Below are 16,514 nucleotides of genomic sequence, written 5' to 3'. Positions count from 1 at the left end.
TGTCTCATCAAGATGCCAACAAGGATTGATCAAGTTAACAAGTTAAGCCAAAGTAAAATGAGCGATAAGATCAAACCGAATTCCACAATGTTTTTTAGAACATCTGAATTCCATAGTAAGCCTAGCCCCATCGGTATCTGCCCCGTGGCCTCTCATGCATTGGCCATCCCAACAACACCACTCATCCTCTATACACACTGTATATTTAAAAATGTAAAAAAAAACTGGTCTATGATCTACTCCCTCAACTTTGTATTAAATCCAAGACACTTATTATGAATCGGTGGGAGTACTTAATGAGTTGTTGGCTTGGAGCTTCAGCCCATAGACTTTGGTCGTACCATGTTCGATCCTTCGGTTCACTTTGTTTCATTTTAATATTCATAAATTTTCTGGGAAAACAACGTCCATATATTTGCTGGGAAATTAAAAAAAATCAAGAAATAAATAAAAGCTAGTAAGGTGTACCTAAGTTGCTACCGAACATCAAAATGTTTGTTGCAGCCTGGCAAATAGTGAACAATAATTATAGCTCAATGCTTTGAACTAATTAGATCCATGCATGATAAATAGTGAACAATAATTTTTCCGAAAATGAGGGCAAGCCCCTGGCAATAGTGAACCATAAATGATAACCAAAGAAATAAAACTTACACTTTTTCCTTAAATGGCGTAGATATTTGTTACTCCCTCCGTTCCATAATTCTTGTCGAAATCTTACATGTATCTAGACACTTTTTAAAAATAGATACATTTATTTTTGGGCAAATTTGAGACAAGAATTATGAAACGGAGGGAGTATTTGATTATAATTTTGGTGATTTAAAGATTTAGCCAGAGTCTTGTTTAGTACTCTGGGTTTAATGAATTAAATTCTGCCTCTGCCCCAGGTTCTATACAGACGTTACATGTATTAATATATATATATATATATATATATATATATATATATATATATATATATATATATATATATATACTTGTTTGTTACATATTCTAACGTCAGGCACATGATTTCCATTTCTTTTATCCGAGAAACACAAACCTACATGAATCCCTGTGCAGAGACGGCTGAAGAACCGACCGTGGTTTAACAAAAAAGAAAAATACTTCTTCCATCCCATATTAAGTGACTCAAAATTGTCTAAATATGAACGTATTTATATACCAAAATATGTCTAGATACATGTAATAGAAAATTATTTAATATGGAACCGAAGAAGTATGCAGATTGTGATATAATAACAAAACCACGTAATAACATCACAGCATTTGTATGATTGCAAACAAGCACAATTTGATTGTGCCCTCGAGGGCGGCTGACCCACACAGAGAATGGAAGGAATGCATGTATATGCAAGAACTTGGGAGGCTCTCTCCATTCAGTATTGTGATTGCAAGTCTCCTGAATCCTAACCGGCCTTAACATGTATGTATATATGTGCTACTTGAACTAAAATCACCATAAAAATTATGAGATGGAGGAAGTAGTGTATATGGATGTGCGTATCTCCTGGAGTATATATATTTTTTGGTAGATCAATATCTACAGCCTTAATAATTTAATCAGTGTACCTTTCTTAAAAATGACGAAATTAGTACCCACGCCCTAACTATATTAATCACAAGGATATTTATACATATTTTAGCTAGTACCTTGCACATGAAATTCTGCACGCACGTACATATATTCAGTCCCACGTAGAGTGAGGGCGTTCTAATTCACAGAGGATTGTTCTTCTCAAAACTAATTCTACACCCCAGTCAACAGTAAATTGAGAAAGAACCAGCTACGTATACGTACTATGTGTGATGAATTTATTAGATCATTCAAGGATGCATGCACAGGGCATGCAGCTGCATCCATGGACGAATGCAACGGTGGCCCATGCTTTAATTTGCCGTGGGGCGGCCTCATAAACGGTAGCGCCCGTGCGCTGATCCGCCGTGGGGCGCCGCGAGCATCATCGGCGTCGCCCGCGGCGGCAGCGGGGGCAGCGCGGCGCGCTTGACGAAGCGGCCCTTCATCCGCGGCCGCTTCTCGGCATTGAGCTTGCGCACCTCGTACCGGATCTTCTTGGCGAACAGCCGCGTCCGCCGCTTCTCCCTGTACCGCGACACCCGCGCCTCCCGCTCGCCGCCCGTCACCGCCGTCACGGCCGCGCCCAGCCCGAATCCCCGCCCGCTCCCCGCCTGCACACGCACAGGATTGTCAGAACTAATTAGAGTAGACGCCAGCAAGATACATGCATGTTAGATCCCATGAGTCCTGTCAGAACATGCATGCAAGAAAAGCTTGATTAATTACCGGGAAATCCAGCCAGGAATCGCTGGAATCTAGGTGAGGCCGCTCGCCGTAGAACCACGGCGAGGCCCCGTCGTGGGTCCAAGAGCTGATGACCCCCTCGTAGTCGAGCTTGAGTATCATCTGATCCGGCCGCTTCCTTTTCCTGTCCTCTTGTTGTTCCTCCTCCTGCGGCGCTGGCGGCGCCACGGTCGACTGATCGAAGTCGTCCTGCATGTCGTCGAAGCCCAGGTGGTTCATCTGGGGCTTCTCGTCGTCCAAGAACCCCAGGTCGTCGTACCCGCTGTCCACTCCCATGAGCAAGCTCTCCATGTCCGCGGCGAAGCTGGCCAGCTCCATGTCCGGCACGAGGTCGAACCCGGAAAACCCATCGGTGCCATCCGCCAGGCCGGACACACCGCCGTACTGATCCGACGAAGGATCCGTTGCAAGAAGCGGGGCGAAGCAGGGCTTCTGCTCGAGCGCCTGATCGTCGTCGGGCATGGTGTGGCTGTAGAGCTCCGCGAGCATGGGGTCGAACACCGGCACGCGGTACAGCAGGTCGTCGTCCTCGTCGACCTGGTCCACCTCGTTGCCAGCTCCCATGATGATGCCGGAGAGGGATTCGTCCTCCGCCTCGAGATCGGGCACCGGCGCCGACGCGGCCACGGCGGCCTTCGTGCCGAGCGCGTCGTGCTGCTGCTGCTTGCTCCCGTTAATCCCCCCGGGCTTGCGGCGCGGCGTGCGCGGGCGGCGCTTGAGCCCGTGCAGCCAGGCCGGCGCGTCTGGGTCGGCCTGCTGCGAGGCCGCCGCCGGCGAGGAGGAGGAGGAGGCCGACGACGAGAGGCGAACGCGGTGGTGGCGGCGCGCGAGCGGGTTGGCCGAGTGCACGGAGGCGTCGCAGGCCTGGCACAGGTACGCGTCGTCCGCCGCGCAGTGCCACCGCGCGCGCCGCCGCATGCACCCGTCGCAGGCGCGGGCCGTGCGCGCGCCGAGCGCCGCGCCGGCGTTCGTCATATCGTCGAACACCTAGCTCGCGAACCCTTTGCCAGCGGTCGAACCAGGCGGCCGGCCGGGCTCCGGCCGGGGTTAAGCGCGGTGCTTAACTCCCCAGGCGAGACGAGACGAGCACAGTGCGGGTGTGAGCTCCGAGCCTTTTCCGCTATTAAATTACGAACGAGGACTCCTCTATCGGGCCCACAATTCAGCGCCCGTGGGGTTCGTGTAGGGGGAGAATCGGTGAAAGGACGGACCTGTGGGGCTCACGCGGCCCTTTCAACGACGTGGCCGAACGGGAGTGCGCCGAGGAGCGGCGGGGCCCAGAGAAGTAGGTTATCTGGAAGCTGATTGGCTGTCGGGGCGCGCGGAATCCGGAAGGGTGGAATGCTATTGGGCTGGCTGTCACGATGTTCGGATTTCCAGTGGGGCCCAGTAGGGATGGGCGAGCCTACCCCGACTCATCATCAATCGGTTTAGAATTAGATTTTACTACTGAGAGAACTGATTTTTCTTTTGCTGTCAAAATAAAAAAAAAGAGAACTGATTTTTAGTTACGAATCCATCAAATGTTAATCCAACAATAGCACTTACGAGATGAGAGTGTGGAAATGACTCTCAGGTCTTGATCCAACGGTCAGATACGCCAACTAAGATTTATGACCATCTACTTAAAAATCAGGGGACTAAAAAAAAACCACACCCTTAGACTTAAGCCCGTCCGTTGCAATAGGTTTTAAATCTTCTTTACCTTCCTCCACTTTTATCTAATTATGGCATCCTTTATCTATACCTTATTTTTTCAGGTGTGTGTGTGTGTGTTGGGGGGTGGGGGGGGGTGCATTGAGACCCCGCTGATTTGAGGTAATCTGAATCTGACGGTGGAGGTCGAGTGAGGTGAGTGTCTAGAGAGGTGAGGATAGAACGGGGGGCAGGGATGAACCATCAAGGACACCAACAAATACTCTCGGTTTCAAAATATAAGCATTATAACTTTTGTTGGCTGTTAAACTTTCTATAATTTGATTAAACTTGTAGCAAAAAATACATATATCTAATGTCAAACCAATGTACTACGAAATATATTTCACAATAAATTTAGTAATCTTCATTAGGCACCGTATATGTCAAGAACTGAGTATCCGGCTATCCGCTTGTAGCCCATCAAGATATTCTTCCAGTACATCCTCCTCCTCTCCTCTTCTCTATAGCTCAAGAAACAAAATATTTTCATCTATAGATTGTTGTGTTCCTTCCTCTTCCGTAACTTAACGTTGCCAGCCTGCACCTCCTCCTGTGCCTCCACTATCCTTCTCCAACTCTCGAACTCTCCCTTCAAGCGATGTTCCACCTTTCACTGTTAGCCACTTAGCTTCAATGAGGATGAGATCACGCTTTGCCATCATGCTCGTAACACATAACAGAGCAGCACCCAGGGTCGCGGGAAGCACGATCGGTAAGCTGAAGAACAACCTAGAGAGGTTCTCCGGTCAGCAATGCGGCTGGTTTTAGGTGTTTTCTAGGACGTCGCCAAGAGAGATAGGAAACCCAAGAGAACTCGGGGAGAGACTTTGCGAATGTGAAAGTTCTTCAAAGCAATTTTACATAAAATTGATTGGAGATGCCCGAACATTATGATATATGTAAGCGATAATTTATGGTACAACACGGATAAGTACGTACGTCGTCAAAGTTTAACATAGCTTGGCACATGACTAGGCCAATTGTGCCCTTACAATAAGGTGAGTTAAGTAGACAACTAATGCAACTTAGGGTGATGTAAGTGGGCTTATTTGAATGAGACTGGACAAAGGTTTTTTTAAGGCGTTTTTTTTTAACTATAGCCAAGCTCTCTAAGGAAATGGCTCTGATCCAAACATCTCTTTATCCTAACTACTAGTAACTTCTCGGCGATGTTCACAAAACAGTGACGACGTTAACACAGCACATAAGTACGGTGAAACATACCTACGCAGGTTACACCGTACACCATGATATATATGCAACGACTGACGTGTCAAAACAACGCGGCTACTTGGGCTACCGCCCCACATTTCACCACCCTCCGCCTCCGGCCGGGCCTTGACGGATAGCTCCGCCAGATCACCTTCCGACCACGACCGGACTCCCCCCTCGACGTGGCCGCATCGGTCCCGCGGGCTCCTTTGTGGCGCGCACGCACCAGACCACGACCGTGCACGGCCAGTAGCTGCTACAGTGGCTTCTCTCGGCCCCACCGGGCCGCCGTCTCGTACCGCCGGAGCCAGCCAACCTGCCGTTGATTGACCACAGCAGCGGCGCTACGTACAATCTGGTCCCTTTCCGACGGCTCTTCCCGTGGGTTGGTTATCATCTCCTTCGGCTCCTCGGCGAGCCCCACGGGTTCGAGACTTTGCGCGGGGTCACTGTTGCCCGTCACTTGCGGGTGCCGTAGGGTCGGCACTCCGCAGCCAAAACTGATGGGACCGGAAAGTCGGAAATGGCGTGAAAATTTGTGTAGGTTGGGGGGAGCTAGCTTGCGGCTTGCTGTGGATATGCATGGTGCTTGGAGACAATCCGCTCTCAATTTTGTACAGCGATTGATCTGGAGGAGACGACCGGATTTACTGTGCGGGCAGGTGGTTTTGGACTAATACGGGTCGGGCCGATCACTGTTCAGATAAACTTCGCCAAGTTTCGAAAGGAGAAGATAAAAGCTCTGGCTCGCTGGGATTCCTGGGGAGCAATCTAACTCTCTTTTTTTTGAAGAAGAAGAATGGAGTAATCTAACTCTCGAGCGGCTTTTCCTACTCTCTACGCTTCTTCATTAATTTCAAACTAGCGAATGCAAAATGGAGTCTATTTTTCATTACAAAAACGGTGTTCTATTAATTTGGAGTTTTCAACTTCAAATATACGATGCCGCCTCATGGCTCCCTGCGGTCAGGACGTGCCGGGTGCACAGACTCCATCTCAACCCCCTAACCAGCATACTGAAAATTGTGGAAAAATTTGAACAATACTACACCACATATATATGTCGTTGGTCTCTACTGTGCCACAAAATTTCAAACAGAATTCCACCTATGCCTCCATAAAACAAAACAAATTAGCTACCATTTACGGGATTTGTTTCCTTTTAACATAGGTACAGAAATTAATAATCTAAGATTTGTGGCATGGTATTTTTTGTATCTATGTGTGTGGTGGGCATAAAATATCACAATTTTAATGTATGGTGTTTCAAGTACCGAATGCAACTTGAGAACCAACCATTGGTTGGATGGTTAGGTTGGTGGCTGTACCACCAGCTCATCAGAAATCAGACCACAAGTTTGTAGCCATGTGTCTCATTTGATGCGGATTATACTTTCATTGGTAGGCAACAGGTAACATACCCGGCCATTACAAGGTGTCAGCAGCCGGTCTCAAGATTCCATGACTCTGGTGTTCTATAGGCTCAATGTGTGGGTATGTACACCTATAGAGCTGGACGGTAATATGCACAGCAGCACAAGCCATCAGAGGGTGAAAGAGGGGAATATTTAATGAAAAACAATTAGCAAAGGATTTGCTTCTCTTCGTCCAATAAAAATGGATTTGTTTTGGAAACATCTAATTCAGTTGCTTATTCTATGCTTCGATTGATGGGGTGTGATTTACCTTGAATCCAGTTTTGCCTCTAAGGTTCAATCAATCCATATTTTTCTCCTGTATATAATTATTGAAAAAGAATAAAAAGGCGAATCATTTTACGATGTCATGTAGAATTCTGTTCCTTGCATAGCAGTAGTTACGATAGCTCGAAACGAAAAGAACAAGAAAACCAAGGCGGGAATTGTTTTACATACCGCAATAATAACCATAGTATTGGGCGTACTCAGGCATCCGTATGAAAGCGTTGGACCGCAAGATTTGCCATGCCAAACATGTTTATGACTTCCATGGCAACTTATCGTAAAAAAGACTTCAACATTACTCACTTCATTACTTCTTGTTTCTGGCTTTTGTACAACCTGCCCTCGAGTCATGTTCTGGGCCAGATGTGGAACGCTTTGGATGGCATTGTGTCCGTACATTTGAGAGAGCGGATAAACTTTTTCCTTTACCAGCAAATGGCGATTAGTAAATACACACAGTTTACAGAATGACCCAATCCTCCACACCTCTTCCTCCACTACATCCCTTGCCCACAAAACTGGAAATTCTATCTACAGGGAACATATCAAGACACCTAGAGGGCATAGTGAAACAAGTCAACTATAACTTCAGTCACGATCCTATGCAAAGATTCTTGAGACCAAAATCCAGAAGCCTTCTTTTTCAGTACTCATCAAGTAATGAAACTGTTACATCTTAGTTAAACTTGGTCGCGTGTGATAGTGTCTGATTGCCAGCGTCCAGGATGATCTCATCATGTGCAGGTGTTATGCTGTGCAAATATTTCAAGTTAGCCATGCTCATGATGTGAAATTCAAATTGATAATGCGATGCATACTTACCTCAGATAGCTCAAAGCCGACATTCTGTACAGCAGCGTAAAGACAAGAAGATGCAATCCAATGGTGTAGAAGAATATAAATGTCCGTGCAAATCTGTAAAAAAGATGCTATATTAGTTTCTTATTTTAGTCTGCTTCATGGATACAATAAAGAAACACATGCGTCATGTTTTTTTGAAACAATGGGCCTCCCCATCGATTTCTATTAGAGAAACCGCCAACCGAGTTACACACATGCGTCGTGTAACACAAAATATAGTTACACTGCTGTTTCTACAACAATTTGTCAGTTATCATCAAAGATCAGCAAATGCAACAAAAAAAGAAAGAAAAACCTAAATAAACGATAGTATCATACTTGTTACCAAGGAGAAAACGGCCACTACTCAGAGTGATTTTATCTCTTATACCAAGTTCCTTGTATCTTTGATCCTTTTCCTGGATATGACAAGAAAAATATAGCTAAGCTATGTGCAATAGCATAGATAACAAGTTTTGCTGATAATATGCTAAAATATATCTACCTTCCGTGAGAAAGCAGCAAAGGGATTTATGTCGTCCTCATACATTTTCTTGTACTTTGTTTCAACATCTGAAGAACCGCTTTCAATATCTTCTGCATACTGTGAGGCACAATATAATAAAGGTCAAATGCTAGAAAATGTAAATTCTGCAAAGATCATTGTAAGGATTTATGGTAAACCTTCTTTGGTCCTCTAGAAACAATCTTCTCATGGCTGTAATCCTGAACGTATCGAATCTTTCCGTACAATTGAACATTATCAGCTTTAGTTTTTTCCAATTCTACAGCTAGCATCTCATACTTCTCTTTTAATCTCCTCAGTTCCTGCGATCCCAAAAGTGTTGATAGATGGTCAGTTGTGGTATATTTCCATGTTTCACAAAGCAAAGAGGCTTCCTGGGATAAAAATCAAATCGCATAACAGCTTTGAAGAAAATCAAGGAAGATGATCCTCCCATCTCATTATCCATACCTTCAAGTTATAAAACCAACATTCATAAATAAAGGGTCACTAATCAAACCACATTATTAGCTGGCTATCAAACCTTGTCCAAAAATAAAAGCCTGTAGAATAATGGTGCATTGCAACACAACCACTCTTATTTGAAACACAACGAGTCAACGACACACATTTTCTAAAATTGCATGAAATGTACCTCCTCAGTTTCACGCAGTCGTGTGCGGAAACGATCCCTCTGATTGCAAATGACCTTGAGCATGGAACTTTGATCTTGGTCTGGTGATGCATATCTTTGATCACTACCCTGTAAATATATGGAAAGAAACAGGTGAAGCGACAAGTGGATGAACCGCTGAACTGAACATCCAATTATACACTGGAATTTTTGCTACAAATAAAGAACGAGCAACTCAAAATCAGAGCTGCAGTTTGCTGCTACAAAATTTAAAAAATGATGAATTAAGGCACGTTTGGTATTTGCCTTAACATCTACTACCTCGGATCCATAATAAGTGTCTCAGATCTAGTACAACTTTGTACTAAATCTGAGACACTTATTATGGATCAGAGGAAATACATAGTAGAACAGTGGATACTGTTCATGCCAACTGCATACACAACAAAACATTAGCATCACAGGCAAATCAGAGCATTAAACACAAAGAAAGAGTGTTTATGTCGAGAGCATATTTGTTTGGAGGTCAAAGGGTGGTTAATTAAGAAATGGGCATGACGGACCAATGGTGACTATTAGTTCTAAGAAAAAGGTTTCAAAATAGACAGTAAATGCACCAACTGATTGTAGCACTTGTTAGTTTCATACTAGTTATGAAAATGGTGGTGTACAAAAGACCAGTGTTGGTGATTCTAAGAAAGAGGTAGGGCATCTCTTTGCTCCCCACCTCAGTTCAGATCTTCATACTAGATTTAAAGATGATGTCTATGAGCACTTAAATTTGATCATTAGAATTGGGGTCCCCGTGCATGTATTGTCCCCAAAGCTAAATTATACTGGCATTCAGGATCTTATCAAGGTAATGCAGAATTATAGCAGGATTGTAGCAAGGTTTGTCGTAAGTGAACTCAAAATACAAATTTACCTCTGATACTTCATTTGAGCCGATTTCTTGAAGATCCCAATCATTCAAAAGTGAACTCCTCCTATCAGTTGAACTGCAGCCCTGCACAAAATTTAATGAATATATCAGCTACATATAGGTCCATCAGAACAGAAAAGTAAGGATAATAAGTTCGTGGGTTTCTGATGTATCTGAATTTCAGGATTGCGCAGTTTCTTATACCAACATAATATCACTATTCAGAGGTAACCATAGTAGAAACATTAAATGCAGCAGAAAGATACCAATAACGATTCTGTATCCAAAGGATCAATTGGTAATATATGAAATATCACAAGAGCATGGAGAGCAACCTTTAGTATGTCATCTTCAAGTTTCAAAATCAGTTTTTGCTGCTCTTCAACCCTTGAAGCTAGTTCAGCAATCTTTTTTTCAGCTTCCTCAAGAAGACTTGATTTCTCTGATATTTTAACCTTTAAGAGATACGAGGAACTATAAGACAATTCCAGCAGAGAAGGTAACAAGTATGCATGAGAAATATTAACTACTTGGAAAGAAGTAGTCCAGTTTCCAGCATCTAAACTAAACACCAACCTTCAGTTGTGTTAGTTCATGCTCCATTTTGCGGTTCTTGTCCAGAAGCAAAGCTTCCAGCTTGCTCATTTCTTCACCATTAGTTGCTAGCTCCCAGTCTTCAGCTTCTATTGAGTTGTATCCAACAGCCTATTGGGAACAAAACTGGTATTTCAGCAAACATAACGACAGAAAATCAAAAGATGGCAGGAGTAATATGGAGAAATAATAAAACGTATCTCGAACATATCATCCTATGATCAACAAAATGGTAGGTGTAAATTTAGTACAAGATGGGAGACAGAAAAGCTTAACCTGCGTACTATGCATATCTGACAGGGTAAAAATAAAGAAGACATGCAATAAGTTCAGAGCCATTTGATTATGGATGGTATATTGTTAGAGGTCACTAGGTCAGAACTAAATCAGATGGTTTAATAATAACATGTCTATCCAGAGGGAGTTTTTTTGTTCCAACCTGCAAGATCTGAACTTTTTTCTTGAGATCATCAACTAGTCTTTGTGTTGGTCTTTCTTGAAGTTCTTTCTTCAACTCCGTTAGAGCATTTTCCTACAAAGGGGTGCTAATTAGCAAAACAACAAAGTGAAGCATCGTTGCATAGATACAAATCATTCCAGGACCATAAGCATGATTCTGTTTTACATTTTATAAATGGCAAATAGATATAATGGAAGAACATCTTTTTATCTTCATTAGAACTGTTCACTCCCTTTGTGTGATTTCCGGATTCAGATGCAAACCTTCAACTGATCCATTGCAATCCTTTTTGAAAACATAGTTCAATTGACAGGTAAATGAAGGAAAAGAATAAACAGGGGGTTTTCTAAAGAAGAGAATGGTTGAGTCCCTTCCAGGTTTATTTAAGGAATAAATGCATACTTAAGCTTGGCACCTGGTAGTCAACATTAAGAGTAGTGGGTTGGTTAAAGAACATTTGACTAATGATTGAGTACCTTCTCACTGAGCAAAGCAGTCAACTTCTTCAGTTCATTCACATGCATTTCTTTCTCACTTGATAAAGTACTTTCAATGTTACGCAGTTCTGTATTCAACTCTGATATAATCTTCTCCTTGGCATTTAATGAACTCTCAAGTATATCACTTGGGTCCACATAATCACTGCACAGTTACATAATTCAGATAACAAGTTAAATACTCCGTTCAAGATAACCATAAAAGCCCTTTTAAAATGATAATAAATACTAAAGAGCAATACTAGTGAAACTAGCATCACCACTTCACCAGTATATGAACCCATGAAGGATTAACATTAAGCAAATTCGCACATTGCATATATCAGTTCATGCACAGGCAGAACACAAATAAAATTACCTGTTGCTTGTGTCTTCATGTGTTGTCTGCAACTGAGACCGTAAATCACCCTGCAGAAAAAACAAACATAAAACTGGCATGTTAGGGAGCAGGCAGTTAGCCAGTAATAGATGTGCACATTTCGGTCAACACATGGGATGTTATTAACCAATTCAGTGCATTCACCAGTTGAAGGTTTTTAAATGATGATTTACATAATTTAAGCCAAGTTCCATATTAGCATATTAAACAATATTTTCGCGAGATACTTTAAGAAAATGAAGAGTGCAGAACTCGAATTTGCAAAATAGAACATACAAATTAGGCCAGGAGACAAACATGGGGCGACAACAGCCGGTCCCTAACACCTCATTTCTCCCCTCTCCTATTCCTTCCTATCAGTTCTCTTCTAGCTCTTCGCTCCCTCCTCTCTCAAAGGCCACCATAACAAAATAGTAGATGTCAAGTCATCTCGTTGAACAGGTGCTAGGCGCAAGAATGGCAAACTCTCCACTTGCCCAAATCAAACCTATATTGGATGAAGCCACACGACCCAGAACTACAACTGTGAAACACCATATTTTCTGAAAGGGAAAGAGATCATCTTCGCTTCGACGCTTCCTATCACTGCTTCCAAGTTACGCTCATCAGGGACTCCTGGTTTGCAACTTCGGTTCATCCAGCGGTTTACGCAGCAGCACCTCCTTCCTCATAGGGTCCTATGTAATCGTCAGTGGCTCGGCTATGGTTTGGATGGGGGAATCAAGAGGAGACATCGAAGACTTAGATTTGTTATAGTTCAGACTCTTCTGCTGCTTGTGTGACGGTGTTAGAATGTCATCTGTGCTGCTCAAGGTGTCTTCGGAGGGAAGCAAAACATCACCTGTGATGGACCACAGGTCATAGAATTGGTTTGGATGGCTGCCACGGCACTAGTGTTGGTAGGCATGGGAACATTTTTTTTAATCAAACCATGTGGGCGTGCCAAAAACATGACTAGAAACTCCAAAAGCAATGCTAGGTCTGCTCACTCATATAATTTGAATCAAGCCATGTTACCTGGTCTATAAAAATTAATTTGGTGGCAGCTGTTCAAAGGTGTCTATGAGATGTGGGATTGTGGATCCATCAGGAGAGAGGTGTTGCTTCCCTCAGGAGACAACTCCACGGAACACACACAACCTTCAAGTTTCAAGTATTGAATCCAACTTCGTGGCTCCATCACTCAGATTCATCATTTTCCAATTTAAACCATAATTTAGCCAGGACGAATGCATGGGCCCCTACAAGGAAGGTGGGTCCAAGGCCCCAATAGGTATGCATAGGGTTTCGCAGTCAAGTATTACTCTTACGTTTGGTATGGTGTGGCAATAATGTCCGATCTAAGTAACTTTGGGAACTTTAATGGAAGAGTTGTTAGGGAATGGGCAAATTAGGTTGCACAATTTTCTACTTGTATTGGTGGGTGCTCCCAATATGTCAACCATGAAATGTGCCTTGCCTTGGCATCTGTGCACTCTCACCATAAAATTAGCGCAATATAATGAGAATGTGGATAGATCTCAAGGCACATATCGTGGTTGACATATCGGGAGCATCACAACCATACAAGCACAAGGGACTTTCCCAAAAGCTGGAATAGGCAAAGCACAAAGTTACCTTTTCTCTCTCAAGACTAACTAATCGTGATTGAGCACGTTCAACTTCATCCATCAGAAGGCTCACTTCAGCTTCCTTTGCAGTTCGGTCCTCCTCTGAACAAACAATGATACTTCATTAGAACCTTCCAAGTTACGGTACCATTAAGCGTAACAATCTTTAAGGCAACACGACTAAAATGAATAAAGAAACCTGATTGAGTCCGAAGCTCAAACAATTGGCTTTGTGCCGATTCATGTAGCTTCTGCATATTCTTGACACTTTCTGTAGCTTGCCTTAGTTGGTCCTGCAATGACCGTTCCCTACAATCATGGAAAACTAAAGTTCAGAACCTGCAGTACCTCTGATGCCAAGCGAAATCTTTGACACTTTCTGTAGCTTCCCTACAATGATACAAGGTGTAGCCTTTGATGCCAAGCAAATTCTTGAAATCAAGAAGCTTACATTTAAATTCTGATGATAACTGAATAGTTAGTTTCTTAGTTGCCATTAATTTACCATACCTGTCTTTCAGGGCTTCAAGAGTTTTCTGACTATCTTCTGCCAAGCTTCGCTGTTTCATTTCAACCATCTCTCTCACCTTTTCTTCCATCTAAAATCAGAAAAAATAAAGAAAAAGTTATAAAGTAAAAGTCTGGATAAACTTATATGGAATATATCAGTGATGGTTTTGCATACAAGCTTTCTGCCAATAATAGTTGCTCACTATACATAAACTTGAAGAAATATTTCACCTACAAAATAATTTGATTTGCAATGCTTTGTTAAAAAAAATAGTAGTAGGCCAGTATACTACCATTGCTGTTAGAGTGGTGGTGAAAGTTGTAACATCAGCCTGTGGTGTGTCAATGTAAAAGAAGAGCTTTATTTATTTATTTGAGACGGTGGGTTTCTGGAACTTCATAACCATATGGAAGTGTCAAGAAATTAATCCAAACATTGAAGGATAACAATTAGCAATGCCATTGTATTGTACAGGAAGTCATTTTGATAACTTTATAAAGAACAGTGTGAAGGAACTAACAATTATTTAATTGTTACACTGTTTGTGTAAAACAACATGAACATAAGGAAATCTAATTAGTTAAGAAAACATATAAGATATTGAGTTACAATGGATCAGACCTGTTGTTCTAGTAGGCGATTGCGCTCCTCAAGTCGTCTAATTGTCGCCTGTTGGTTCTTCAGGTGGGCAGCTTCTGCCCGGTATTCTTCAAGCTCAAGTTTCATCTTCCGATTTTCAGACTCCAGTTCAGATAGTTTCTGGTCTTGATCCTGAATACATTGAGATCAGTAGCAGCAAACTTTCATGCAAACTGAATGCATTAGGTAATGAACGCAGCCCAATTGTATCAGTAGGTGCCAACAACGAATATGAATAAGATGGCAAATGACTACATGCAACAAGGCAGGATACATTGGTGACACTTAAATTTTTAGAAAAGTCAGGACAGCTGTGAAACAGTTTCCTCTATGAATACATACAGCCATAGAAGCCAGAGCTGGATATGGATCAGGGGCTTCATATAGCTTCTGATAGATGTTGAGAAATGCATTTTCTCCAAACTTTGCTCTCTTTGTGAGATTGTCAACTTCCTCTTGATAACTCTTAAGCAATGAGTTGAACAAACTAAGCTTCTCATCTGAAGCTGCCTTCTTGAAATCCCGAGTGCTTTCAGCAAGTCTACGTCGGTTCTTTTGGCTCGTCTCTTGATTCTCTGCAATCTTTAAACCCTGCTCATCCAGACCACTTCTTTCTTTCTCCAAATCAAAGTCTAAATTGCACAAGAAACAACAGTCAGATTCTTGATCATGGGTAGCATATTAACATGAAGAAGATACTAGGTTCGACATACAAGAATGATGCAATGAATCAATCAACTTTCTACAGTGCATGAGCATTCAAACTTGGAAGCTATTTCAGCATTGTAACTTTTTCAGACACTACATGAAAGTGAAAGCAGCGAAGATCAAGTGGCATGGTACCTCAAAGCTACCCTCCCTACTTAGTATGGACTCAAAATGATTAAAGCAGATGCCAAAAGTTCATGGCGCCTGTGACCAATCACTGACTCCCTATGCAAATGATGTAGCTATATAGCTTTGCTTTGCTTTCCTGCGGAGTAGCTATGTAAAACTACCTATGCAAAAACTATCTCCCTCTTGTTACTATTTCTGATCAGCGAACGAACTAATCTAGGACAGTAAAAGCTTTACCAAGTTTCACAGAAATGACAAATTTAAGTTTGAGACAAAGAACAGGCCTTCATTACTGAAACTGCACTTGTCTGCCTGTCACGGTCATATCATACGCATGATCTCTCCCAGAAGTTTTCACTCCTAGTGATCCGTTTGGACTTAAGAGAAGGACTCGCAGCCACTTGAGGAAGTGACACGCAAAAATACTAGTGGTACATATGAATGCAAGTAACAAATGCAACTACCTAAGCCAGCATTTCAAGGACATTAAGATCTCTTTACTCGCGATTAGTAAGAAAACCGCACAAATTATTGCAATCACGGGCCAAACCGGGTCCGCGCAACTGGGAATCGCGATAGTCCGCAGCTTAAGCCCACGATCCAACCCAACCTGCCTCCGGGGCTCGCCGAACCAGAATCAGCATCAAGTCAAAACAAAGGGGAAGTAAGATAGACACGGACCTTTCCAGAAGTTGCAGACGACGGCGAGCGGCGAGGCAGACGATGACGTGGGAGGGGGAGGGGGCGGCGGCGGCGAGCGGTCGCGCTCCGACCCGGCCGCCTGGGCCGGCGAGGGGTCCATGGGATCTGAGCAGCTGGATCTGGCGGGATCCGGTGGGGTGGGGGCGGCGCGGCGACGACGACGCACGGAGCGGTATATGTGTACGTGATCTGCTTTACAAGTGGTTTTCCCAGTAGTTGTTGCGGGCAGCGATTGTGCGTCTGCTGATCTGCTCTCCTCTTCCCTCGGGTGGGCGCGTGAGCACTGGGGAGGGGAAGAAAACGTTCGACTGACGTTCCTGACGTGTTATTTGCTGTTCAGTGCTTCTTCTCGTCCTCTTCGTGTGACGTTTAAGCCTTGCAACATTAATTTTTTTGACATTTCAGATTACCATTTTAAGAAAGAAGCTAAGATAAAATAACCATT

At 43.2% G+C, this 16,514-nt stretch overlaps 2 protein-coding genes across 2 annotated transcripts; both read right to left on the bottom strand.

Moving 5' to 3' along the window:
• Nucleotides 1-1,560: 1,560 nt before the first annotated feature.
• LOC100834144 (zinc finger protein CONSTANS-LIKE 6) lies at nt 1,561-3,453 on the bottom strand. Its single transcript, XM_003559472.4, has 2 exons — nt 2,309-3,453; nt 1,561-2,193 (listed from the first exon to the last, which is right to left on the bottom strand). Exons 1-2 carry the CDS (start codon nt 3,299-3,301, stop codon nt 1,915-1,917), a joined length of 1,272 nt encoding a protein of 423 aa, XP_003559520.1. The 5' UTR covers nt 3,302-3,453; the 3' UTR covers nt 1,561-1,914.
• A 3,758-nt stretch (nt 3,454-7,211) lies between these two features.
• Nucleotides 7,212-16,385, bottom strand: LOC100843418 (protein CASP). Its single transcript, XM_003560680.4, has 18 exons — nt 16,049-16,385; nt 14,873-15,162; nt 14,513-14,662; nt 13,891-13,979; nt 13,580-13,689; nt 13,388-13,482; nt 11,750-11,799; nt 11,371-11,536; nt 10,874-10,966; nt 10,417-10,545; nt 10,176-10,295; nt 9,844-9,924; nt 8,940-9,047; nt 8,464-8,607; nt 8,285-8,383; nt 8,119-8,198; nt 7,762-7,854; nt 7,212-7,691 (listed from the first exon to the last, which is right to left on the bottom strand). Exons 1-18 carry the CDS (start codon nt 16,167-16,169, stop codon nt 7,616-7,618), a joined length of 2,094 nt encoding a protein of 697 aa, XP_003560728.1. The 5' UTR covers nt 16,170-16,385; the 3' UTR covers nt 7,212-7,615.
• Nucleotides 16,386-16,514: the final 129 nt, after the last annotated feature.

Source organism: Brachypodium distachyon, chromosome 1 (assembly GCF_000005505.3).
Source record: "Brachypodium distachyon strain Bd21 chromosome 1, Brachypodium_distachyon_v3.0, whole genome shotgun sequence".
Lineage (NCBI taxonomy): Eukaryota > Viridiplantae > Streptophyta > Magnoliopsida > Poales > Poaceae > Brachypodium > Brachypodium distachyon.
This window is presented reverse-complemented; position numbering and strand designations above follow the sequence as displayed.